Source organism: Phaethon aethereus (assembly GCF_964289735.1).
Source record: "Phaethon aethereus genome assembly, chromosome: 9".
Taxonomy (NCBI): Eukaryota; Metazoa; Chordata; class Aves; order Phaethontiformes; family Phaethontidae; genus Phaethon; species Phaethon aethereus.
Genome location: NC_138585.1, coordinates 26,479,201 through 26,505,878, shown reverse-complemented (window position 1 = coordinate 26,505,878; position 26,678 = coordinate 26,479,201). Strand labels below are relative to the sequence as shown.

Here is a 26,678-nt window from a genome sequence, read left to right as displayed (position 1 = left end):
GGTTAGGGATGAGTGATGAATTAAATGATTTAGCATCTAACTTTTCAAGTTCTTTTTATTTATGAAAGAATGGTAGGATAACTATAACTGACATAACTATCTATGAGTAATTAAGAGCAATGAGGGGAAAAATAAGTAGGCCATAAATGGTAACCAGGAGACTCTTGTGCCTGCGTATCTTTCTGTACACACTAAAAAAATGTTTTAAAAGGGTAGGCAGCCTCATAGGTGAGAGAGGCAAAGAGGAATAAGACATTGGTAACTAAAACACAAGTTAAGTGTAACTGTATTCGGTGCTGTGTCCACTAAGCTGTTATTTATAAAATAGCAAGACCTTTTCTTTGAAAGCATTTCACCTAAAAATTGTAGTCCATTTGGTACATCAAATTGCCTTTCCCCAATTATAGATAATCGGGCCAATAGGAATTCCGTGGGGCCAGGGAGAAACTCTGCTCCTCAGAGATTGCTGCTTGAACCAGCTCATCAAATAAGTTGGAACCAGTGGGAGTAAGGAATCGCTAACTCTAGGTGCTACAACACCTAGCTTCTCAGGCTCGGGGTCGTACCTGAGCAGGACCGCTGGCAGCCTTCCCGCAGGCGAACACGCAGCTTTGCACAGACCTTATTTCTTGCCGTCACGTCCATTCTAACTGCTGCACAAGCTGTTTCCAAGCATTGTCTGACGTTTGGGGCGTTAATGTCAAAAGTGTCTCTGATCAGCTTCTGGGAAAGGCTTTTAATTCTTCTGGAAACAACTCTGCACGGAATCCTGACTTTCTCTGGCCCGTAAGTTAGTTGAGTGCAGACTCAGTAAGAGGCAATGCTGGGGGTTGGTCTTGCTTTGGTTTCCCTGGTTTATGGACACAGCAAAAATCAGGCATACTCAGAGAAGAGGCCAGTTAGGTGCCTGGAGCTCATAAAGTTACATTATCTTTTTATATGTCCTTTCTACTTCACATTTGAATCTTTAATAGAGTTAGGGATCTAGACCAGCGGGTGATCTTGCAATGCAGGGTGCCCTTTATACCCTTGTTAATATGAGGATAACGGGGGGCAACTACCCAGCAAGCAAAGTGGCTGTCAAGTAGCTTGTCAAGTACACACAAAGTACTAAGTAGATAGTTGTTAAAGTTCTGTGGCATCAGTAGAGGTGATTTCCTAATTATCTGCTACTGCTCCTATTACAGAGGAATATCTCCTTTGTAAGAACGATATATATAATGTTCAGGAACAGAACGATAGGATAAAAGGATATTTGTTGTCTCTTTCTCATCTTATTTTTAAAGGGAGTTATGTGAAGAATCTCTGAATGTTTTGAGATTGGAAGGTTTGGTGCGTACTAATACAGAAAATACTTATTTTAGAAACATGTTCATCTGATAACTAATGTGATCTTTAAAGATTTCTAGTAACTGGTTTTGAATTTTAGATATCAAAATTATCACTGCACCCCATAGAAGATAAACCACCTGAAGAACTTCCAGTACTAAGTCAAGAAGAGCTTGAGGCTATCAAGGATCCAGATGTTATCACTAACCAAATAGCTCTCCTGGAAGCCCAGTGTCATGAAATGAAACCCAACCTTGGCGCTATTGCAGAATATAAGAAGAAGGTAAGCTTAATTACTACTGTGTAGTAGTAGGATTCATTTTTTGATACGGTATTGGTTGTTGGTGCAGTAATAGGGTACACCCCTCATCCAAGGTAAGCATTGTGTATACAGCTTTGTTTGCCAGCGCTCAAATCTGTATGGAATTCCTGTTATTGCTACTGAAGTACGGAGGTGACCTTCAGCTGTGCGTTTTTCTTCAGATGACTGCTCAAATGGATCCTGTGTGTGCAAAAATGCACTCTTTGTCTAGGTGACAAAAGAAAATCTCTTGTCTGCGGGCATACTGGGAGAAGGTGGTCCTGTTCTTCAGTTCCTTTCTCTTGGAAACTGAAATGGAACACTTGAGTCTTGCCCTTCTCCTCTGTGGGCTGTGCTGTTGCTAGCATCCGGAATATTTGTCAGCTCGTACCTTGCCACGTGTGAAAGTGGTACCTAGGAGCTTACACAGGCCCTTTGTTCTTGATACCATCGATGTCAAGAGAAGACAACTTTCTCCTGTGAAAGTTTTGTTTATTTAGAGTCAACTAGTCTTGACAAGTCTAGACAGATACACACCAATACCAGGAGTTTCTTCTCCTCATAATACTTCAGTAACTATTCAACAGATTAAATTTTTTTTATTATTTTAACACAGGTTTTCTATCAGCAGCATAGGGATGAGAAAAAAGAGATCGTTTGGTTTTGTTCTTTTGTTTCAAGGCTGTTAGCCATTCTGGGAAAAGTGAATTTCCAAATGGCAGGAAAAGTGGTTTAAAATTGAAATTAAGGAGACAGCTGCTTTAACTGTACTTTTGTGTTTGTGGTTTTTTTTCCCTACAGGAAGAGCTATACTTGAAACGTGTGGCTGAATTGGATGACATTACCAATGAGAGAAACAACTTTAGACAAGCTTTTGAAGATCTTAGGAAACAAAGGCTAAATGAATTTATGGCAGGATTTAATGTAATAACAAATAAACTGAAGGAAAACTACCAGATGCTTACTTTGGGAGGGGATGCTGAATTAGAACTTGTGGACAGTCTGGATCCCTTCTCCGAGGGAATAATGTTTAGGTTTGTCAAAATATCTTGTATTATTGCTCTAATGCTTAATTGCTGTATTCCTTTCTTCAGCCTGCTTTTTAAGTGAGTTTTCATTGATCATCAGCCAGCCAAGACAGTCCTCCCTTATGGCAAATATTGGCAAGATACTGACAGGAGCCACAACTTTTTAGCATTGAGATTCGTTTCTCCTGGAGAAAGAAGTAACTAATGGCAGTTAGAAAGCTTTGACTTTGAAGTCATTCCTCAGGGTTTCTTAATTCCCAAATCATTTCACTCTGCCTAGGGAATCATGCCAGTCACGTTGGTGATTGGGGCTTGTTCTGTCATAAATGCTCCCAAGAGTATATTCATTACTTAAGAGTAGAATAGCACTTTGGAAAGATCATTAATTAGCACTTCTTAAGTGTTATCATTCCTACAGAGAATAGCTGCGTGTTACACAGTAGTTTGAGTTCAGGCAAATGTCAGCTGACAAGAGGGCTGTGCATGTGCCCAGGGAGTTACTCCTCGGTGAACAGAAATAATCCAGTTTGCTACCTCCCAGCCGTGAAGGACTAAGAGCATCAAGCAGCTCATCCACGGTTTTAGTCGAGCTTCTTTGTGCCGGTGTCTTCCCAGGACTGCCTCCTGCCCTGTGACTTGCTTTTCACCACAACGTATTTGTTTTCATCATGAACAGAAATAAGTTACAAACTCTTTAATTTGTTTCAGCGTTCGGCCTCCAAAGAAAAGTTGGAAGAAGATATTTAACTTATCAGGAGGAGAGAAGACTCTTAGTTCACTGGCTCTGGTTTTTGCTCTTCATCATTTCAAGCCAACGCCCCTTTATTTTATGGATGAGATTGATGCAGCGCTTGACTTCAAAAATGTATCTATTGTAGCGTTTTACATATATGTAAGTATTTAATGGTAACTACTACAGTATAATTTGTCTAAGGTATTTTCTCCTCTGCCAGAAAAGACAAAGTGGTAACACAATTATGGCCAGATTTTAAAATTTGGAATGAGAGTATTTTCAAATAATTAAGTGGAAACTATGTACTAAGCAGACTTCCAGAAAGGTGCTTAGAATGTTGCTTTCTGCATGTTTTCTTCTAAGCTGCTTCAGCTTTCCTGGAACGAGGCAACTAACAGAGGATTTACAAGTGGGTTTTTTTCCCTCCAAATCCTGATTGTATAGTTTCAAAAGCTGTCTAAAGAGTGCTGGAGTTTGCCAAAAGTGCCGCATTCCTACGTATCCTCAGTGTTACTGTTCCCTCGTTAAAGTGTAGATACTTTCCCCAAAATACTCAGCTATAGTCAGCTGAGATACAGTAACTTATTTAGCTCTTAGTGATGTATTCATGTGTCCAAGCTCATGATTTTCTTCTCGGGTGCAGCCAAGGTTCCTTGGGTTTATACTTCCATTTCATTAACATGAGCTGTTTCCCATAGGCATCTTTGATTCATGTCTTTATTAGCGTTTTTTTCTTTCACACCTTTAAAAGTTCTGTCATCACCGTATGTTAGCGAAGCAAACATTTACATTGCTACAGTTGTGGTTGCTAATATAAACTTAGAATTTTCAGAATTATCCAAAGTATAACCACTGGCTTTGGGAACATGCTAGAAGTGCCAAAGATTATGATTAACTACTTAAAATTAGGGAAACACTTTGACGATACCTGCCTGCAACTGTAGTTTTAAACTTTGCTTCTGCAATGCCTGCATTTTCACAAAGGAGAGTCCATCACCCAGGTGTGACTTGTTAGAGCAAAGAGTTTAATTTCAACTGCAGTGTAGACTAACACTTAGATGTAAAACTTTGGCTCTTCAGTGCAAATTATAGCATAGTATATAGGTGTAGCTCTTATTTTGTATAAAACTTCTGAATTAGTACTATCCTAGGAGAAAAGATTGTCATTGATACTTGAGCTATTTTTATTATATCTAGCCAGAGAGGTGGTGGATGCCCCATCTCTGGAAACATCCCAGGTTGGGTCGGATGGGGCTTAGAGCACCCTGCTCTGGTTGGGGATGTCCCTGCTCACGGCAGGGGTTGCACTAGGTGACCTTGGCAGGTCCCTTCCAGCCCAAACCCTCCTGCGATTCCATGACTGCATTCAGTCAGCATCCAGTCCTTACTGGATTTCTCTGTGGGAGCAGTGGCAGCTACACCTTCCCCCTCCCCAGAGAAGTTCTTCTTTTCGCCTGGTTACGATGCCCCTCTTCTCTCTCCTGCTGCACTTTCCTCCTTTCTCACGGCCTGGCCCAGCAAGCTATGGGGTCCCAGCTCGCCACTGCAGGAACGGAGCCAGTTGTACATTTGCTTTGCTCACAGGGCTCAGGGCGCTGCTGAACTTACACCGATGTTGCTGTGTTCTTCAGGATAAAGTTTATTTTTAAAGCACCACCAAATTTATCGGTCTTACCTATTGTCGTTCCGCCCTGGGATCTAGTGTTGATCAAGGCTTGTCCTCGTTAGCAAAGGCCTTGCTTTCCCCTGTTCTCAGTGCATGGAAGCTGGTTTGTTTTCCTTTCCATTCTTAAAGCAGCCCTTGCTATAACCACACAGGTAACTTAGCAATACCTGCCTTCGGTAAGTCTGGTGGAATTCATGGTAAAACTGTGGTGAACTGCACCTCTGGAAGGAAATGAGGTATGTTTGTATTTAATCAGATGCACTTGAATAGGTCATGTGAAAAAGAAAAGGAAGAAACTCATGCTTAAGTAAATTGTGGTGCTCTGTGCCGATGGCCAAGATGGGAGCGTGTCGTGCAGGTACCGAGTGGACAGCGGGAGCTCTCGGGCCTCATCAGCGGATTTGGTGAATGGCAGAATCACTTGTAGCAATGTATTTCTTCGCTCCCCAAGCCTGGATGTAGAGATCATACAAGAGCGGAGCTCTTTGAAATACTGCGAGCTAATACATGTACCTTGTGTTTCAGGAGCAAACGAAAAATGCACAATTTATCATCATCTCCCTGCGAAACAACATGTTTGAGATCGCAGACAGATTAATCGGAATTTATAAGACTTACAATACCACAAAAAGCGTGGCAACCAACCCCAAAGTTATTGCAGCTAAAGGACTGGCTGAACTGGGTGCTCTCGGGTGTAGTATAGCTCAAAAATAGAGTGGAATAAACACCCATTTGCATTGCTGCTGTTTACTTTTATCTAATGTACTTTTGTATTTGAGATTTTTTAGTTTTTTGTTTATTTGAGCTTGTTAATAAAACCAGCCTCAATAAATTCATTTTTTTAATTATACTGTCTATATAGATCTTAATTATATGCACTGAGTAAAAGGAAAAAAGCTATTTCTCAAATTATGTATCCAGATGCATTTTAATATTCTAGGGGTAGGCTTGATGTCAGTGCTTGGGTTCTGCATTTGGTTTTAAATGCTTGTTTTTTACTGTGTCTATTAAAGTAAGCAAATTGCTTTTAAATGCCACAGGTGTCCTGTAACACTTTATTGTCTGAGTTCCAGTAAGTGAAGTTGGTATACAAAGTAATTTACGTGTCTGTCTGTAAGGATGTTGTCTGTAATGCTGTGTGGTCTGGGAAGGGGCTGTTTAGCTGGTTTGGTTCAGCTCAGAAAGCTGCTTGTCAGTTGTTTTCCTCTCCTCCTCCTTCTCAGAACCTGGCCACAGCCTAGCAGAAGTAATTGCCATCTGCTTGCTTCTACCATTGTTTCACAAAGGGCTGGACTGCTCCTGCAGAAGAGGTAAGGACCTGTGAGGAGAGGAGAGGAGCCCCGGCTGGAGCAGGTTTGCTGGCAGGACTTGTGACCCTGCAGGGCCCAGGCTGGAGCAGCCTGTTCCTGAAGGATGGCACCTGTGGGGGGACCCAGGCTGGAGCAGCTCATGAAGAACTGCAGCCCGTGGGAGGGACTCATGCTGGAGAAGTTGGAGGAGGACGGTCTCCTGTGGGAGGGACCCCACGCTGGAGCAGGGGAGGAGTGTGAGGGAAGAGGAAGGAGCGGCAGAGACAGTGTGTGATGGACTGACCACAGCTCCCATTCCCTGTCCCCCTGTGCTACTGGCAGGGAGGAGGGAAATTGTGAGTGAAGTGGAGCCCAGGAAGGAGTGAGGGATGGGGGGGAGGTGTTGTAAGGTTTGGTTTTATTTCTCATTACCCTTCTCTGATTTGACTGGCAATCAATTAAACTAATTTCCCCAAGTCAAGTCTGCTGGGTGAGTGATCTCTCCCTGGCCTTGTCTTGACCCACCAGCCTTTGTATTTTCTTGCCCCTGCCCAGCTGAGGAGGGCAGTGACAGAGCAGCTGTGGGGGCACCTGGGTAGAGATGCAGTAGAGCAGGGTAGAGAGATGCCACTGCCCAAAACCATGGGTGCTGCACTCCACCACTCCCCTTGCTTGCTCTGTCAAACACCCGTATTCACAAACTCACTCTCAGAGAGAAAGAAAATGGCAAAGTGGGCCTGCAGCAGGCATCCACATCGACCCACCTCATCACACACCCTGCCAGAGGATCTTCTGGAAGCTAAAACAAATGGGGCACTTGGAAGGAAAGGCAGTGGCTGGACAGAGCGCTGCCACACAGCCCCGCTCCTGCTGGCGGAAGCCCTGTGGCTTCATCCCCACACGGGTTCTGCCCCATGGGTCAGCACTGATTAGGGTCACAAGGAAGGTTCTGTGCAGTAAGGAAATCAAGGTGTTAGCCAATCCTGCTGTAAGAATATATTTTATTTGTATGCAAATTCATTAAAATATATGGTGCATTCTAAGTACAAGTACTAAATGTATCAAACACTGGTAAAGGCATTTTATAAATTCTTGTCATCTTGAAAAAAATAAAATTGCATTATAAACTCTGTCAGTTTTTAAAAGGCAGGAAAATAAAAGGAAGGTAAGTCAAAACAGCAGCCTGGTAGTGGTAGTGGGCAGACACTTAACACAAGGTTTGGAGAGACTTAGATGCCAAGTGACAGCCACTGAGCAGGGCTTAAGGCAAAAACAACTTCCCAGTTTTATTAGTAAATAAGTAGGACAGCATTTATCCAGCCCTGGGTTACACCTAAACACCATTTCAAGACCTGACCAGTGGCATGTGGGCAATGTGCCTTTGCAACCCTAAAAAGATCACAGAAAAAATACATTCAAATTCTCAAAACTGCTCCTAACAGAGGGCAAGGCTGGCCCCTCTGCACACTGCTGGCTCCAACCTCCCTCAACCCCACACCATCAGTCTCACCGTGCTGCGAAGGGAGCAGCACCGTAGCAGTTTGGCTAGTGTTTTACTAGTGTTTTATCAATACAGCGATATTAGGGTATTGATACTGTTGTTAGGATCATTATTTAGGCTTATGGGACCTATCAGCACCACATCTGAGGACTGACCTTGCTCTCGGCTCTCACTGAAGTGTGGCAGCAACCAGTATTTTGCACGACTCCACCAGTGCCTGCCAGTAGCAAGGGGCAAGTGTTGGTTTGCAGAGGGTTTAAAATACCCCATAGTTAAAGGCTTAGCCTCAGCCTTCAACCACTATTTAAACAACTTTTATTATTTAAAAATATACAACAGCCAAAGAATGCTACTGTGCTAGACCATCCTATCAACTCAAACAGAACAAGACACAGCGAACACAAATTTTGGGGTTTTTTAGCAAACGCTAAGCTCCTCTGTACTCTTTAAGGCTGTCCCAGGCCTTGCTGTAACCAGACTGTTAGTAACTGAAGGCCAGAAAGGGCTTTCACTGGGGATTCTGCTCCTGAGCACAGCTCAGGCCAGAGCATCTCACCACAAGCAGTGAACAGCCATAACGATCATTTGACTGCAGAATAAAATGCTATCCTGTTTCCCCTATGTCAAGGTAAACATCTCTGTTTATTCCTGCTATAAAGCTGAATATACATTTACATTGATTGTCAAGTTCTTTTAAGAGCTCTTAACAACACTTGAAATCCTCATACCATGGACTCCAGTGGGAGTTTTGCTACTTACTACCATATGTATCTATTTTCCTTACATATTAAATGATTTCACAAAAACTCAAGGCTCATTTTAGTAAGCAGTGAGAGCTCCCTGCCAGACTAAACACACACCTGACTTGTGCACAGCTGGCACTAGGAGCCTGTACGCAGTATTTCACCAGAAGTCTTACAGATACTGCGAAGTGGAAACAACCACTTGAGAGACCGAAATTTATTACACACACTTTAAAAAAAAAAGAAAAAAAAAAAGATGAAATCACATTATCCACTAGTAACCAGGGCCATTAATATATGCTTTAAAGACCACAGGTGTATCAGTTAAAATATATTCAGAGAGCTCAGTAAAACACAAACGAGGAGTTTTATGTACACCAGAGCTAGTGACTGAGCCATCCAGGACTAGCCAGTTTGCAGCCCGAGGTGCTTCTCTAACCTTTAATGTTATAATGCTTTTATTAAAAAAAAAAAATTAAAATTATGTTATCAAAATAAAAAGATTGTAGATGTTTAAGGAGTTTTACAAACAGGACTCGATTACAATTTTTAAGCTGATAATGGCTTGCTTAGGCAGACACTGGTTCTGACTAGCTTCCAGTTTAAACCAACACCTCCCAACCTACTACACTGCGTGAGCAGAAGGGGAAGCCTTCTGTGCTGCAGGCCTTCTCAGATTTAGTTAACTAAGAGTCAACTAAAAGGAAATCTATGCACCACAGAAGGACACAGAAATAGAAAGGAAAAGCACAGAGCTTTAAGAGCCCAGCTTTGAAATAGAAATTTAAAAAAAATCCTAGGGATTCCTACACTAACTTTTAATCTAATAGTTGAAATAGTCAAAAAGGAACAATTCTCCTTAAAAACTCCATCAGTATATTAAATGTATGGCACAGCACATCCACTATATTCTGCAAATGGGTGCAGAAATCTTGGTAAATAAGCAGCAAGAATTCTGAGATATAAGCAGGAGTAACTTCGATTACAACTGATGATAGTGGTGTGTGAAATGAAAGCACAGTTACCATAGCTATAATAAAAAGAAGCAGGACTGCTAAAGGATTTACGGCCTGGAGGAGTTGTTTAGATTCCCTTCCGCCCTTTCCACTGCCTTTGCTGGGTAGGTTCCTTTTTGGAATCAGTTTTATTTTTGGCATGTGGATCTTGTGGATCTGACCAATTTCAGTTTTAGACCACACATCTTTCATCAGGTGCCCAACCCTCGGATAAATCTCCACCGGTTTAACATCCGGCAGTTGCTTCTGTTTCAAAGCTTTGATACGTTGCTGCATATTATCCACCTTCTCAAGAAAAATAAGCGGGGACTCTTCTTTTTGAATAGATGTATTCAGTGACATTAATTCAAGCTGTTCTTCCCTTATTTTTTTCAACTTCTCAATAAGAGGCTCATATTCTTCCGAGATGTGTGTGTTAAGTTCATCCAGTGCAGTCAGGAGAGCTCGTTTTTTGTGCTCCAAGGTATCGCTAAGTTTCTTAAAATACTGTACTACTACTTTTTTATCATCCTGAACAATGCTTTCACACTGGGACTTCTGTTCTTTCAGCTTTTCAATGAGCAAACATACATCAGGCCAGTGTTTATCAGTTAGCTGCTCAAGAAGCTTTCCAGAAGTCTGCTTTTCTTTTACGTAGGCACTCTGAAGGTCACCTATTGGATGACTGTTGTGTTTTCCTATTGTCAGGCAATGGCCACACACCAATTTTCTATCCAAAAGACAGTAAACGTTCAGCGGTTGCCGGTAGTGTTCACTGCAGGTCGCAACATCAGAGCGATCCTCCTGCTGGTATTTTTCGATAATCGCCTTCAATGCAAAGTTGACAGGCAACGATTCAATCCCAGCAGCAGGAATTTCAACAATACTCCTACAGTTAGGACACTTCAGAGGAACTCTCAGGGGTCTCCAAATGGAAAAGTTGTTTGACAGCTGGATAACACCTTCCAGACAATTCCTGCAAAACGTGTGGGAACAGGGCAGAACGCGTGGATCTTCAAATATGCTATAGCAAATGGAACACGTTAGTTCTTCCTCAAAGCGCTCCATATCCTACAAAAGAAAAGCAAAACACAGTTTAACCTCTCTTTACAATCAACGCATTCAAAATCATTTCATTACCCTAAGCGCCTCAACGTGACCTTTAGTGACTAGTAACCTAACCTACATTGGCAGTTTATTGCTGGGGTGGGGGGAAGACAAAACAAGAAAGAAAGTGAGCAATGGCTCAAAGATTTCAGCGAATTGTGTTCTGCACTTACGATCTAAGTGACTAGACGGTGTTCACCTATATCCCACTACGGCCTTAAGAAGCTAGGAAAAGCTGCAATCTGCTACTAGATTTTTTTTACAGTAGGAAACAGTAGAAGACAGTGATAACAGTTACAACTAAAGTTTCTAAATGACCTAAGAATTACGAAAATTTTCTCCCACTATGAGTAACATTTTCAACATAAGAACAGAACAGCACATACAGAAAGTTCTTCCCCCTCCCTAAATATTCTCAAATGTTGCTTTTGTAATATAAATAGCCATTAGAGTATTAAACAGTTGAATTTACTACAAGCTATCTCTAGGTTCTGGCACAAACGAGTGTCTTATTCAGTGGCCCTTAAAACAATACCACTAACAGTAATTAGACTCGTGGTGTTATTCCTGGGGTACTTTAAGCACAAAACTAAAAAACTAACTTTCATTTTCCATCCTTTGTAATGTTGCCTTGTTTCTTCTTTGCCAGCTTAGTGAAATCACACTGTAAAGTCACAAGTAACAGTAACTCGAATGGCAGTTTTTCATAATAAATCATAATTCTGTTTTCATTCTGTTAAAAAAAAAAAATGAGGAAATTGGTATGAACTTTCATTATCTGTGTCACGTTTTCCTGCCCCCTTCACCAGCTTCAGACAACTCCATAGACTTTGCTACACTGCAAAAAGAAACTGTCCAAGCATTTCCTATCAAAGACTCTCAGATTAGGGTCTAACTAAATCTGAAAACGGTAACATGCAGCTGGGCTGAGGCAGCTGCACAAAGTGCTGCTGAACCTTCGTCTGATTCGGTCAGGAAGATAACTACCCATGAGATGTAGTTAAGGAGGTTACTTTATTCAGATGTGCCCTCTTCATCTTTTAATGCAGTAGCATATTTTTGCATCGATTTATCAACATTTCTCATTGACACAGAGATTAACAAAGTTTGATTGATTTTAAGTCAATCTACTTAAAAGGAATTGAATTGTTAATTATACACTTCTTTGAAAATAAAACCTTAAATGGCATTTAGAATAATGAAAACCACTAGGGATTACATTTGTTACTGACTAATAAACAATTTACACCAAATAAATGAAGCAACATTGTTCCTGCAAAAGGCACAGAGCTAACCTGATGGAAGTTGAAATACTCAGACCGCGGTTCTTTGAGAGTTAAATCAGCTCTGAACAGAGAAAGCTATGCTGGTTGTACAGCAGTAAGCATGGCTTGTCTCCCTTTATTGACATAGGCCGGTACACCCAAAAGTGAAAGTGTTCAACTCTGCCAGTCTTACCAGCCTCTTTTGCCTTGTAAAACCAGACTGAGTAATAATTCAAAAAAAAGAAATCTAATGGCCATTGTCACCCAAAACATACAGTTCAATTCAAGGAGGGATTTGCATGTTGTTAAGTCAACTTTATACTGAAACCACATTTTGATTAATTCAACTTTAAAAAAAATATTAAAAGAAAAAAGCTATCCAACACACTTCAGGGCATTTTTCAGCCAATTAACACAAAATGTTGGTTCACTTATTTGAACTCTACTTTTTAAAACGACCTTGAAAACAGTTGGAAGAAAATCTACTGAACAGAGACATAACTCTTAAGAACTACCCTTTAAGAGAAGAATGATGAAGTGTGTTAGCATTTATAACTAACTCGTGTATTCTCCCAGTTAAAGAGAATTAACATCAAGTACTACAGACGTTCAGCAAAAGACATTCACAGCACTCTGACACTAAATCTACTTCTGTACTGCACTGCTCTCACTAAAGACCATGAGGGATTTCTCTTTTTACTACACAGACCTCTATTTTCCAGCTTTTCCAGTCAGCCACTGTGGAAACAGTAGATTCTTAAGGTCTATACATTAATAATTTCACATTTTTAAGTGATGTTCCAGACACTGAAAGTAAAGAAATGTGTCAGTAACGAAGGGAAGCTGAACGACAAATCTACTCCCCTGTCTAGATAAATTATTTTTTTGAGAATTCCCATAGGAAATAAAGTTTTTCTTTTATATACACATATATATAAAATTATTATGAATCTTGAAAACATCACTTCCACTTAAACAACAGAAAAAAAAATCAGTTAAGTTTTTGCTCATGGTTAGAAAAGAAAGACTCCTTAGTAGGTACTCTCATTCATCATTTTCTCATATATATGGAATGATTATAGGGGGGTTTTTTTAAGTCTCTGTTTAAAATTACTATTTTTTCCTAAATCTAGGGCTGTAGTTCTCTTCAAAGGAACTGTTGCAGGAGGAAAATTTTCTTCATAAAGAACACGTCTAGCTTATTTGAGCTACGATAAAATTAATCTTCAAAAAAATTGTTTTTACTGCAAAGTAACTGCTTGCTACCGCAAAACCGAAAGAGCAACTTTGCAAAGTTTTTCTTAGCTCCGTTGTGAATCACCTCAAACTGCGCAGCAGTAACACCCCGCAGCCAGGCACTGCCGCCCCGAGCCAGCCGAGGTGCCCGGCCGCAGGTTTCGGCAGCGACAAGCCAGCCAGCCTGCAGGCCTGCGCTCACTCCAGGGCCGTTTCATAACCCGTGCAGCCGCTAGCCAGAGGGACCGAAATTCCCCTTTGCACAGAAACATACCGCTCCGTTTCCCAGGCGACTGAGAAATTTAAAAAGTCCCAGCAGTTGCCTGCGAGCGAGCAGCTCCGGAAAGCCAGGCCAGCAGCGCTAGGGCAAGGAACAGGGCCAAGGGCACGGGGGGCACCCGCTCCAGCCCCCCACCACCGCAGCAGCCTCCCAGGCACCTCTGGAAGAGATGGCACCTGATTTTGTTATTCATCAATTTCAAAAGAGTATTTGGAATGCTAATGCTGATATTTGCTACACGCACCCCATGTTTTTTTAAATTTGTTGTAGGTAGCTACTCCAGAGTTCTACCAGGGAAGCAAAAGGTAGAAATCCCAAAATTGCGTTTCATCCTACACTGGCAGCAGTGCAGAGGAAACAGTCCACATGGGAACAACAGTGGAAATAAATCAGTAGATGGCTATTGGAAACAGAGAGAATGGTGGGAACACCAACAAAAAAAGACAGAGAAGACCCAACGTCACAGAGTTAAGCAAAGAGAAAGGAAAAAAGTTTTCCAGGAGAAAAAAAAAGTAGCAGGAAGCTGGTAAATGCTTTCCTGCACAGAGCAGATATTTTTCCTTAAATGTTCCAAACAACTGTGGTAACAAATACATGTGTGTGTATTTACGTATTTATGGTAAGAGTCACTCAGTACAACCAAATTACAGACTGGAAGGTATTTTAAAAATTCAAAAGTGTGATTGTGCCAGTAACACAGTGAGTTTCAGAAACCTTCCAGGAATAGGCGGCCTATTAAGTGGCTGTGATTTTATCCTCTTCTAATTAGCGATAGTGTAGATGAGATGAAAACATGTAATACAGCATACCTGTATTACAGTTCATCTGCCAAAGCTTTCAGTTAAGATGATCAAAGTAAAATAGTGTTTTTCTTGATAACGCCGTGTTCCTCACCTAGCGATCAGGATGCTGCTCGTCCAGGTGATGATGCAAGATATTGTTTAGAAACAATTTTATCTGGAATACAGCGTAGGTTAGTGTTTAGGTAGATAAATAACTGCTTTATAGCAAAAGCCAGCTGTAACAAGCCGACACACCCCATTCTACCCTGGAGGATTTTAAAAGGTGAATTTGGCATTCGCTAAACCAAGAGTTACAAGGGGCACTTTGGGCAGACCCTCCCTAGGAGTCGGTGCTGCCAGGCTTCCCGCCCCCCCTTCACCACCACCCTCAGGGAAGGAAACATCGGCTCTCTTCTCCTGAAGGACACTCCAACACTCGACTCGACTTTCAATACCTTAAACTAAATTTACTTAAACTAAATCCACGTCAGAAGTGCTGTCTCCCCAGCCCACAGGGGCCCACGAAGCCCTCCTCCTGTAGCACTGACACAGAAGCTCAAGTTACGTTGTGCAAGAGACGAAATGACATTATGGGCAGCATTTGCCATTTATGAGTCACCTTCATGGTAAAGGGTGACAGGTCTTTTTTGAAAAAAACACCAGAAGGCCGAGGTGTAGCCCCCGGTATTGGTTGGTGCATCAAAAGGAATGGAGCCCGCTACACAGCTGCCAGGCTCGCCGGTTGTAACAACGGGCCAGGCACCAGAAACCAGAACAACAGCTAGACCTTAAACCTTCCCATGCCCGCGCATTTCAGCTGTGCTGCTTTACCCCACGCCACAAACATCCCACGCCCAAGTCACAGCAATTCTCAACCAGGGATGTTCTGCCCCTCATCCCTGTTCCTACCACGGCCACTACTCCACTATCCAAGATTTTTACCCTGTTGTTTTGGTTTTTTTTTAATGACCTGAAAGGAGATCAACACAGCTGAGAAGTCTATCTAGCTTCCCCATGAAGCTGACCTGACGGTTCCCTTCCGTATATCCCTCTACTGGCTCCTCGTCTGCTACTACAAGCTTACACAAGTCTCCACATTCAAAAATACCCAAATACTCTCTCCTTTCCGTACATCTTGCCCTCCATCCCCTCTCGAACTCTGTCAAAGCTTCTGGCCCTGAGCATTCCTTTGCCATTTGCCTCTTACTGGCAGGCAGCGGGGCTCGGAGGACAACGCCATTACCTGTCACCTGCTGCAGACCCTCTCCCACAGGCAATTCGGCACCTGGTAGCGACGGGAACCGCGCCTCGATTACCTGGGAAGAGGGAGCAACGCCAGCCCCTGGAACTCGCTAAGGTGACAAAGACAGAAACGTGCTTAAGCACGGTGGGAGAAGCGCTCAGGTACGCGACGCCTGCGCGGCGCCCGAGGACGGCGGGGGTCTCCGGGCCGCGTCCGGAGGTGGCGGCGGGCCCCCCACGCCAGCGGGGCAGGCCGCCGGCCGCCCAGCGCTACCCAGCCGCGGAGGCTGACGGGGGTGGGGGGGCGGGAAACGCGGTCATCCCGGACGCCGTGCCGCTTGCAGGGCTGCTTAACCTCAGGAGGCCGCAGGAGCTCCGGCGCCAGGTCAAGCCCTCACAGGACACCTCCGAGCGCGGGTGCTCAGCCGGAGCCTGCGGGGCCGCTCCCGCAGCCGCGCTCCCTGCGAGGCGCCCACCCCGCAACCTTACCCGGGCTGCACGCCGCTCCCCACGGCCGCCGCCGCCGCCTTCGAACCGCGCGGCCCGCGCCCCGCCGCTCTTCACAGCGCCGCCGGGCCGCGCATGCGCGGCAGGGACCAACGGCCGCGCCGTTCGAAAGTAAACGGGGGGCGGAGCGCTTCAAAGCGGGCGGGCGACCGTTAACGGCCGCTCGGGGTGCGGCGGGCAGCGCGGCCCTGACGCCCACCCGAAACGGTGAGAGGCACGGCCGGCCGGCGCTCTTCCTTCTCCCCCACCCGCGCCGGGGGCCCAGCCGGAGCTGAAAGGCCGCAGCGTTCGTGGATCGCACGCTTGGCTTGGGTAAAGACGGACACACGGCGAGAAAAACTGCCGAGCAGGGACGGTACGCTCGGTGCCATCGTCTTCAGTAGCGCAGTGCGAGGCATTCACGACATAAAAGTGCCGACAACTCGGCATCCAGGTACCGTTCCTCGTCTGCTCCGCTGTGCTGGTGCCGGAATCGACGTCTTGTCAAACGGAGTCTTTGTCACAGTTCGGGGAGAAATTCACCCTGCAGCTGGAAACCCAGAGCCATGAAGTACCTTCCGCCATCTGCTTAGGGGGAGCAGGAGCAGACCTGCCAGCTACTAATCAGAGTTACTTACTTTTCTTTCTCTAAGTGGTAACGTTCAGTTTCGATTTAAGCTTTTTTCCCTACTTCGGCTACTGAAGACAGTTAAGGTATTTTAAGTGAAGCAAAATTGCTGCTGCCATACATTAAAATTGGGCGATTATAGTGAAGAACATAGTGTATCTAATTGCTGAGCAAAACCTGAGATTGCGGTAGAAAGCCTCTAGAAGGGACTAGGACTATGGTCACTGACATCTGTGACACCGGTCAATCTCAATATTTTAATCAGTAAAATACACTACTACGTTGTGTAGACTTTTCTTGCACTTCAGATTATTCTATATTTATTTACAGTTCATCAAACTACACCAAACTAAAACTGTGAAGTTCTCAGATGTTATTTTCGCAGTGAATTCGAAAAATGAAATTAAATTCATTTAATGTTGTAATGTAAATCATAATGCATCATCATTCAAAAGTTACCTAAACATCTGTCTTAAACCTGGTATTTAGAGGACCTTATACAAACCCCTGGGAAACATCTGGAATTACATGTGGAGTAGTAAAAAAACCCTCATGTTCTAACAAATTAACCGTCACGGTTTTACTGATAGGCACAGAGTTTACAACACCACATCAAGCTGCAATGGGTCCTTTTTTGTGTGAAGTTACAATAATCCAAGCCTTAAATTTGTATCTTTTGATGTCAGTTACACCACTGTGGTTTTAAAGATTTAGCAATTCTAATTGACATCTTTGTATGCTATCAAGTTGAAGTTTTCCAACTTTTCAACCTTTAGTTGAAATAGTGCTTTCTATCACTGACATTCCACTTGTGGCCGTACAGATGTTGCAATCTGAGTGCAACTTGCTCAAATGGAACCAGTTCTCTAAGAAAACACATTTTTCAACTCTCGTTGTTTCTGATTTCTGTTACAAAAAAATCTGTTGGCTGTTGATTATTTTGCTACCTGAATCTAATTACAGTTTCTAATACATGTTCCTTATGACCGTGCCTCTCTATATACTGGCTTTCAACATAGTCCCCATGGAGGACAGGTTGATAAAATTGTTCTTATTTTTGCAAACAAAATGGGCAGGGAAGGAGGAAGGATTAAACACACACCTGACTTCTTTTTTCTCTCCATGATGGGGTGGTGAGGAATATTGAAAAACATTTTAGTGGCACTCACTTATTTGTATGATTTTTAATAGGAATGTCACATGGGATTTGGCCTATAAACTGGTAGCTCTAGTAGTTGGGAGAGCATTTGTTTCTGAATGGGCCAAATGCAGGGCCTGGGATGACGGGATTCCTGGGCCGTATAGTTATGGTTTTGTCTGGGGGCACAACACGTGCCCTCAGCAGGGCCAACTGCTTTTCCCCCTTTTTGAACACAGCGCTTCTGGATGTGTTGGTCCAGCACCCCGTCCAGCTGAGGCGAGGCTGCCCATGGGCTCAGGAGGAAGGAGGCCGGTGCTGGGGGCTGCCCCACTTGCTCCTGCCTGACGCCAGCACAGCTCCAAGCAGCTCCGCAACAGGCCCCAAGATCTGCAGCGCCTTATGGTGATGAAAGGCAAAAGGCAGTGAAGGGGCAGCCTGGAGGCAGCTGTAGCCCCGTGTGTATCCCTCGGAATGACGTGCATGGCTGCAGCCTACCCTAGCTGGGTTGTGGTCCGAGGTGCGTCGACCACTTCATGCTAGGCACTGTCTGGGTTCTTCATCACAGAGACACCCCTTCTCGCTGCCCACTCCAGGGCCATGCAGGACTTGTTTTCATGAACATGACAGCTCTCTGCTGCCTGCTAGCCGTCCTCAGCAGCTGCGAGGCCTTCAACTTCCAGGGGCTGACGCAAGGGAGAATGGCTGCCTTCCTCCTACACAGCTGCCCTGTTCGCTGCCAGCACAGCGGTCACAAGCTCCAGTCTCTGGGCACTGACAAGGCACAACCTTAGCCCTTGGTTCAAGCTGCTGCTTCTGCATCCTTGCTTGCGCCCTCGCAGCCATTGCGACCAGCTTGAGCTGCACTGCCTTGGCACAGCTCAAGCCTGCTGCGGTCCTTAGCCTTGCCAGGATCAAGCAGCAACCAGCAAACCTCTGCCCCATAGATGAACAAGATGGTACTAGCAACCTGCATGGCTTTCCTTCCACACTGCAAGGAGACACTGGACTACACATGACGCCTTCCTCCAGGGGAGAACTGAACCTGAGAGAGGAACATTTGCTCTTCCTGCAAGAAGCAGCTGAACCCCAAGCAGAGGAAGGTGTCGACTTCACCCACAGGAAGCTGGCCTCCAAGCAGAGGAAGGTCTTTCTCCCAAACAAGCAGATAGAAGCCTAAATGTCATGGAGTCTCCTTATCACACAGAGGAAAAAACTGACTCCAAAATGGAAGAGGGATATTTCTTCAGAAGAGGGAAGACAGCATGAAAGAAGTGGCTCGTAAATAAAGGAAAAGGCTAACTGACATAAGGAAGAGCTCTTCCCAGAGATACTGACTACATTCACTGCCTCATGAGGCTTGCTCAGGCAACTATCCAGACACCACACAGAAAAAGATTTATCCAGAAAACCTTACAAGTTAGAAAAGTAAATCCTTATTTTGCTGTAAAAGGGACTTAAGATGTTGAAAAAACAAGTCCTTCCTTAAAAAACATGGTTTGGAGAGGCTTTAGGTCCTTCCTGACTTGAGAACAGGACTTGGATGTCTTAAAAGTGATCTTCTAAAAGAAGGTAATGTCCTTTCCAGAAGGGATGCAGTAGCAAAGTGAAGGGAAAAAAAAAAAGCGTAAGTCCAAATACTTGCTTAACCCTAAAATTAGAGATAATTTAATTCTAAAATTAATTCCAAAACAATAGATATGGTTCTTGAAATGACCAATTTCAGTTTAGGTTTGTCTTAGATTTGTAGAACCTAAAACAGTTAATAAAGATTAAAACAGCATGGACTTCAACTTACTCTGGCTTTATTTCCATGCTGGGGCAATGCTGCGTATTGGTAATGTTACAGTAGGATTCAGAGTATTTTACATATTTGTTTTGCAAATACGTAGTCCAAACATGATGTATTTCTTTCTCAAGCTATGTTGCTTCGTTATATATTCTATTTGACTATTCCACATGTCCCACAGTAGAATTTTTGCTAACAGTATTCATCTGGTTTATTCACATGCCCAAACGTCCCAGGACTAGATCAAAAAGGACAGCACAGACTGCAGGTACAAGGTGTATTTTTTTCTTAGTATGCTTGGAATGAGATAAAATATGAGCAATCCAGAGCTAGTGCTAGTTGTTATTCTTCCACTTTGCTCTGTAAACAATCAGTATATCTTACGGTGTTCGTTTTATAGGAGTTAGGGGTAAACTGTGGAAATCCCCCCTTTGCTTTCTGCCATCTTACAGTTTAAGAAGCCAGAAGACTTAGTTGAAGTCACCAGGTTTTAAAAAGTTGCTTGCTCTGTCAAAACCATTCTTTAATTCTTGACCTTACCCTTAACTACAGGTGGACAGATCCCTGCCAACTGTTCTCATCCTGCCTGCTGATGGTACCAGAGACCAGAGTCCTACACACCCTTGTTTCTGCAGGTTGTTTGGTTTGTGAATTACCTTCCTTATCCCCTGCCTCCACTTCTAGCCCAGCTAGCCATTTCACAACTTGGGCCAGTCTGCATCTATCACAAAGGTGGCCTCATTAAGCTCCCTTGTGCTCAAGCAGCCATATGGGCTCATCAAAGAACTAGCTGAAAACTAACCCAGAAAATAACTTGTTTTTCAGAGAACGGATCCATTGACTGGAGGATTATGCAACCTAATGGGTCATTACACTAGGTGGGTCATTACTAAACCACCTTCTGTGGGTATGTCAAGATGATGAGAGCACATTTCATAACAAGTCAGAGGTGAACAAAATTCACCAACAGAGTGATAATCCACTTTCTATTACAGAGATATCATCTCAAACATTTTATTTACTATTTGAACAAGAAAAAGTAGTATTAAGCCAGATACGCAGATCTTCACATACAGAAGTTTATTCTACCCAATTTGTAGAAAAGGCTGTAACCACGTGGATGTTCCATTGTTAACTGCATTACGTTAACTGCATCGCAGTGGCAAATCTTTGGCAAATGAAATTTTGGGAATAAGTATCTTCTAGCACAATTCTGCATCTGGCGGAAATTGCCATAGACAGGAGAATGGGCCAGTGTTCAATCTGCACAGCTGACAGCCTGCAACATACTGATGCCAGAGCCATTCTGAAAACATTAGAAGGGGGCTGTCTCCTAAGCTAACTACATTTCGTAAAGTCTGGTGCAGTAATAACCTGCTAAAAGATGTCCCTGCAATTTAAGTCAGGTGAAATACAAAAAACCTAACAAGCACCATGTTTTGAAGATACATAGGTAGTGCAAAACAGGTATCCCACAAGTCTGCTAAACTTAAAACAGATATAGCAATGTAGGTATCATTTGTGTCTCAGTACAAATCAAGTAACCTGGAATACACTTCAGAGGTTCACCCCATTAAAAAACTTGCATTTCTGTATTTATAGAATTCTAGAGAACTTCGAAAGCTATCATGTGGCAAAACACATAGAAACTCGTAGCAGCTAAAAAATTAAAATGCCATATAGCCACGATAAATGTGTAAAGCAGGTCAAGGTTTGTAACATATTATTAGAACAAGTGATACAGTTAGAGAAAATACAACATTTTAGGTGAGGAAAGCCTTCTTCAGGTCCACAATAATAATAATAAAAATAAACCAGCCTGCAAACAAAGGCTTTGGTTCCACCACAAAAGTCTAATTGCTAGCTGCACAATTCTGGTTCATTATAAATACCTTGTCAAAGGTAGTAGAAACATGAGTATGAACTGTGTAGTATGAGTGAAGGAGTCTGAATCTGACAGATTCCCAACAGCTTAAATGAGAAAGAGGTAAATTGGGCATGTAGTTTAGGAAAAAAAATTTGAAAGCTTGTAAGAAGGGAGGTTAACAGTAGGATAGAGTAGGATTTTACAGTCACAGTATTGGTCAGGCAAGAGTTTTACCCATGATAGCCATGCACAGAAATTCACTGGTTGCATGGACTGCCACTGAAGACAAATCTCTGAGGCTTACAAAACACTCAGAGTTTTGCCATAATTTCAATGCTGAACCATTACTATAGTTACCGGCTCCTCATTTCAATCCATTTGAGATAGCCGGATTTTTCGGACTCCAAGGCTGTAGCTGTCCATGGTATCGGAGTGCTCCCCTCCCTCCCTCACCTCAAAGTCTAAATCTGTTTCACATTTCTTGAAAGGTGCTTCTCCAGCTCATCAATACTCTTTAATTTTTGTGGTGGTGGAGGATGGGAACGTATCGATACTTTACGCCAGGACCTATGCTAAGTACACTGTGACAATAGAGAAGACCTAGCAAACCACACCACCTTAAAGAGTCAAATGGCACAGACACTCAAGCTGGGAGTAGTTTCTGGGGTATGTGCACTACAGAGTAAAAAAAACCCAAATTGTTATAATCCCTTCCCTTCTGCTCCCCACCTCAACACACCAGGAAAGTCTTAAGGAAAAAGCTAGAGAAGCACAAGACCAAAGAAGGGAGCTCTTGACCGTTACTTACAATATAAATAACTGACATTCAGAGTGAGAACATATGTTATTTTGTACCCAGCTTATTTTTAGGTACTTAAAACAATTAAGAATTCAAGATGAAGCAACATTTAAGCTGAAAAACTGCCATTCTAGAAATGGCACACTTGCTTCATACTATGACCAGGTGCTGCTGGTATGAAGTCTGACTACTGACCACCCACCTTTCCATCAAATCATAAAACTTTTCTAGCATTTAAAGTTTCCCACATTTGTCACTTTCTAGTAATAGTAGTAACAGTAGCTTTCAATGTTGTTTGGTAGAAGCTGAAGAGTATATTGAAGTTATTTACATATGACAGTTCTAATGATGGCTTGAAGAGAACTTTTCCTCAGCTTTGGAGCACACCAAACTAGCAGAATAAACACAGGACTCCCATTTTCAAGGGATTTACAAGCAAACATGGGAATTCCTTTATGGAAATTAAGTTTCCAGTCACTTTTCTGTAGGTATTGAAGCAATATTAACTTTTTCAATAAATTTTGTGTGCCTCCTATGTTTTGCTCTGGCAGTAGCTAGAATTTACTATTAGGAAGAGTTTGTATACACATTTTCTGCTACTAAGTTTCCTTTCATAAAGTCTATTTGATCCAGATGCAGGACTTGTAATTGTTTCCAGCCTTGTGACCTGCATTTCTGCCAGTAATTTGGTGATATGCAGAGTTGAAGAAACATTTATAGTTAAAAGTGGCAAAGAGTCTAGAAGTATTAATATAAAAACATTCTTAATTATAAAGCAGCAAAACTGATCTGGTAATTTATGCAACATACAGTATAATAGGAGCAGTTGTTAAGAAACACATACAGATTTCTTTACTTCCAAGCAGTCAGTCACCCCCCTTTTTCCCCAGCACATCCATGGTTTTCCTTAGGCTTTAGAAATTGTGCAAGAGCAGAGCCCTGGTTTCACAGAAGTCATCAGGTTCTCTTGCTCAGGGCTAAGTTGCCTTAGCCAGCATTTCATTTTATTTGAAATGCTTTTAAGTTGTTTGGTTTCTGGACACACTATCCAGAAATTATTTTTAACAGACTAGCCTGTTCCACTACCAAAACAGAAGTAGACAACTGACTGGGAATGCTTGTGATCCACCAGAAGATACCATTCTGTGAAGAAAGACGAAAGGTACATCCCTGAGGCTCCATGAATCCAGCAAACGGCTCTCCTATGCTGAAAGGCCTCACACAACCAGGGGCTATTCTACTTCCAGTAGTGGGAGAGAAACAAACAGGGTCAACTTCTCTCAAGCTGTCCCTTTCAACTCAGCATACTATTCTTCCCTCCATAGAACTATTCCTCCTAGCTAACTCAGCTAGTCCAACCCTAAGATCCTAAAATTCCAATTTGGTCCAACAATAAGAATCCTACCTGGAATAGTTTATACTATGGAAAAGATCCTTTTCTAGCTATCTGTTTCCCCAAGTTCAGCTGAAAGGCTAATTTTCTACTTCAAAATACTGAAAGAGTAGATTAACATACAGCCTCACCTCCGCATCTTTTGTTATTTTTATTAGAATTGAAGAACAGTGACCAAAGGGTTACCACTGCATAGTTACAGACAATCTAAATACCACAGAGCAGCGTTCTGCTACCAAACAGCTTGAGAAGCACACTCGATGTCAGAGCTTTATCCAAGTTGCTTCTGTTGATGACCCAATTCCACAGCTCAGTAAAGTCTGAGGCTAAAATTTAATCTTCAGATCCAGGCAGAAAATTGGTCTGTGACTTCCATTGCGGCAATGCAAGGTTGCACCCGCAAGTAACTCTGCCCTCCTACTTTTTGAAGTCTTAATAGTCTGATTAGCATTCCTAAAGTCAGTCTCTAAGCCATTTCTTGTTTGTATCTATCCCCAGCCTCCCAAACAACTTCCCTTTCCCCAACAATTAATTACATTACCTCAAACTGCAGCTTTTGGGAAAAAAGGCATTGGACAAGCTCACTTCAGTTTTGCTCCTGAAGAACTCGGAACACTGCCACCCTGTGGATACTGAACTGTTTAAGCTTTCAATATTTTGGTAAACTAACAAAGTAGCAACAGGATCTGCTGTGAAGAGAATTTCCTACTTACAACAACAAACAACAACAGACTGACAGTGTAAGAAAGTAAAGGCTGCAGGTAGCACAGCACCAGCTTAAGGTAATTCTCTAAGTATATCACAGCAGGGAAGTGCCAGAAAGAGGCATTTGCTGACAGCAAATGCAGACCTTGCCAGAATGTTTTTTTATTGTTGTTGTTTTGGCAACAGAGCAGTTGCTACAAACATCTGTTCTCTTCCTACCCCTAATAAGAAAGGATTCTAACAATGCAGCAATTTTCAACAGTATATCCTTCACAAAGATATTTTAGTGTGAAATTAGTAAGAAGTGTAGTTTAACTTAAGAGCATCTCAGCTTCCTTAAAAACATCAGTTTAAACATTTTACCTCCTCTAAGCACTGCTTACATTTTACATGAAAACACTCCTAATTTATTTAGTGAATACTATGTATTTATCTCTTAGTCGTTATCTCTTAATATTTATACCAGAATAGTTATGTACCTCAAGCCTACGTAACATACCACACAACACACTGACTTTTGCCAGGTTTAAAAAAAAAATCCAGAAATGTAACTTTCTTCAAATGATCCTCACCTTTTGATGAAGCCTAGAGTGTATACACAAAGACACACAGATACAACACTGTTGCAAGTTTAATGTTTATTTCCCCAAGACAGCCTAGCCTGTACTCTACTTGGATAAATTTCACAAGCTAGTTTCCGCTGTTTCTAGTTTTAAACTTTAACCATGTTTCTGATGACAAGGAATGCTGCAAAAATACTCTAGTCCAACAAAGAGTTATGATCACAAAATAATCTTTATCCATTCTACAGTGTTTCAGAATTACCAGTTGATTTTAAAACACAAGGTAGATATAGATGCTAATGGTGGCTAATCTGGTATGTTTTATTATAGCAAACTGTTGTTCATGCAACACTTGTGCTCAAAGGGGAAGGCACAGCATTTCCTACAATGAGCCACCTTATAAAGAGTTCTTTTTGTACAAATTTGTAATGTCACCTTTAATTTAGTGTGCAGAACCTCAAAACTGAGGCATTACTCCAATTACAAAAACACTTGCATCCTTTTTGTGCAAGTTTTAAAAATACAAAGTTTTCTCTCTAAAGTGGCTCAAAATAGATTGTTCATGGCTGCCTACATCTAAGATAAAAAGAGTCTAAAACAATTGGATTAGGCATATTAAAGGTGTTCAAACCATGACTTGATTTGTACATCTATTCACACCTCTTTTTCGGTCTTTATTCGGCAGTACATATGCACCAAATTTCATTTTTAGAAGTTTCCATATCATTTTCATAGAAAACAAAGTTTGAAAACAAGTAACATTGAAACACAGCACGGTATTCTACCACAACGGAAACATTTGGTTACAGGACTCAACAAAATCTAAAAATGAACTATGCTGTAGATTACCACATGCAAAGGTCTTCATGTTATCTTTGAAAATGAAAAGGATGAGATTTTATTACCACATTTTACTGCTTTCTACTATTATGGCAACTTGTGTACTGCAACACAGTCTATTTGAAGGGAAATGTATGATTTTTTTCATGCAAAAATCTACAAATTAGTTTTGATGATATGGAAAGCTTTTCATAACATCAAACATTCATCTGGTGCAAATGCACAGGGAAGCCTTCCTGAAATTCTGACTTTACAAACAACTAATAAGCCATACAGGAAAGAAATTAAAAATAACTAAAAGAAAAATAAGAGGGAAAAAAACCAAAAAAGAAACACAGGCTGCAGGAGTAAACCAGAGTCTGCTGCTAAACCGGTCTTTGTCTTTGTGTCCAGTGTAAGTTAACACTTATGAACTCATTTTTGATGATTTACTAGGTTTATTATCAGCCCCCTGAAGGCGAATCAAGCTTGCATGCGTTCACATACAGCATCACAACCATACTCTCGTACACACGCCACTCCAGGACTAGGAGCCTGCTTCAGGACTGAAGAGCCCCCTGTTTGGAACGTGAGCCTGGCTCCACAGCATCGAGTCCAGACATTCATTCAATGTTGTCCATTCACACGGTGCTTCATAGCAAGGCCTGGGCTCATTCTCCTTGGACTTATATGGGCATCCTATTCTCTTATGCTTACAAGGCTTGATGATGATAGTACTGCATTTCCCCCCAATTGCTCTAGTAAGTCATTGTTCCTTCTCAGGCACTGAAGATCTTTGACCTGTAGCCCTTTTTCTTTGAACAATCTAAATAAGCATTCAGTGTGAAGTTTTTCATTACATTTTGCCACTCATTCTCACTCGCACCCACTCGCCATCTTGACTTCATTTGGGCTTTTCTGTGATTCCAAATGAAATCTTCACATTTTCTTTCCCGATTTAATGCAGCAGCGGATCCCATGAGCCAAGATTGAT

General features: G+C 42.4%; 2 protein-coding genes across 2 annotated transcripts in view; one reads left to right on the top strand and one right to left on the bottom strand.

Moving 5' to 3' along the window:
* The window catches only part of SMC4 (structural maintenance of chromosomes 4), a gene marked incomplete at both ends in the record, with an annotated part of 38,447 nt that extends 32,676 nt beyond the window's left edge, over positions 1 to 5,771 (top strand). Inside the window, 4 exons of the mRNA XM_082003340.1 lie at positions 1,430 to 1,612; positions 2,432 to 2,664; positions 3,367 to 3,550; positions 5,583 to 5,771. Of these exons, the coding sequence (XP_081859466.1) occupies positions 1,430 to 1,612; positions 2,432 to 2,664; positions 3,367 to 3,550; positions 5,583 to 5,771 (789 nt within the window). The remainder of the gene's footprint in view (positions 1 to 1,429; positions 1,613 to 2,431; positions 2,665 to 3,366; positions 3,551 to 5,582) is intronic.
* Positions 5,772 to 9,429: 3,658 nt separating this feature from the next.
* Positions 9,430 to 10,653, bottom strand: TRIM59 (tripartite motif containing 59; the record flags this gene model as incomplete). The annotated part of the gene is made up of 1 exon (XM_082003745.1): positions 9,430 to 10,653. One exon carries the CDS (start codon positions 10,651 to 10,653, stop codon positions 9,430 to 9,432), a length of 1,224 nt encoding a protein of 407 aa, XP_081859871.1.
* Positions 10,654 to 26,678: the final 16,025 nt, after the last annotated feature.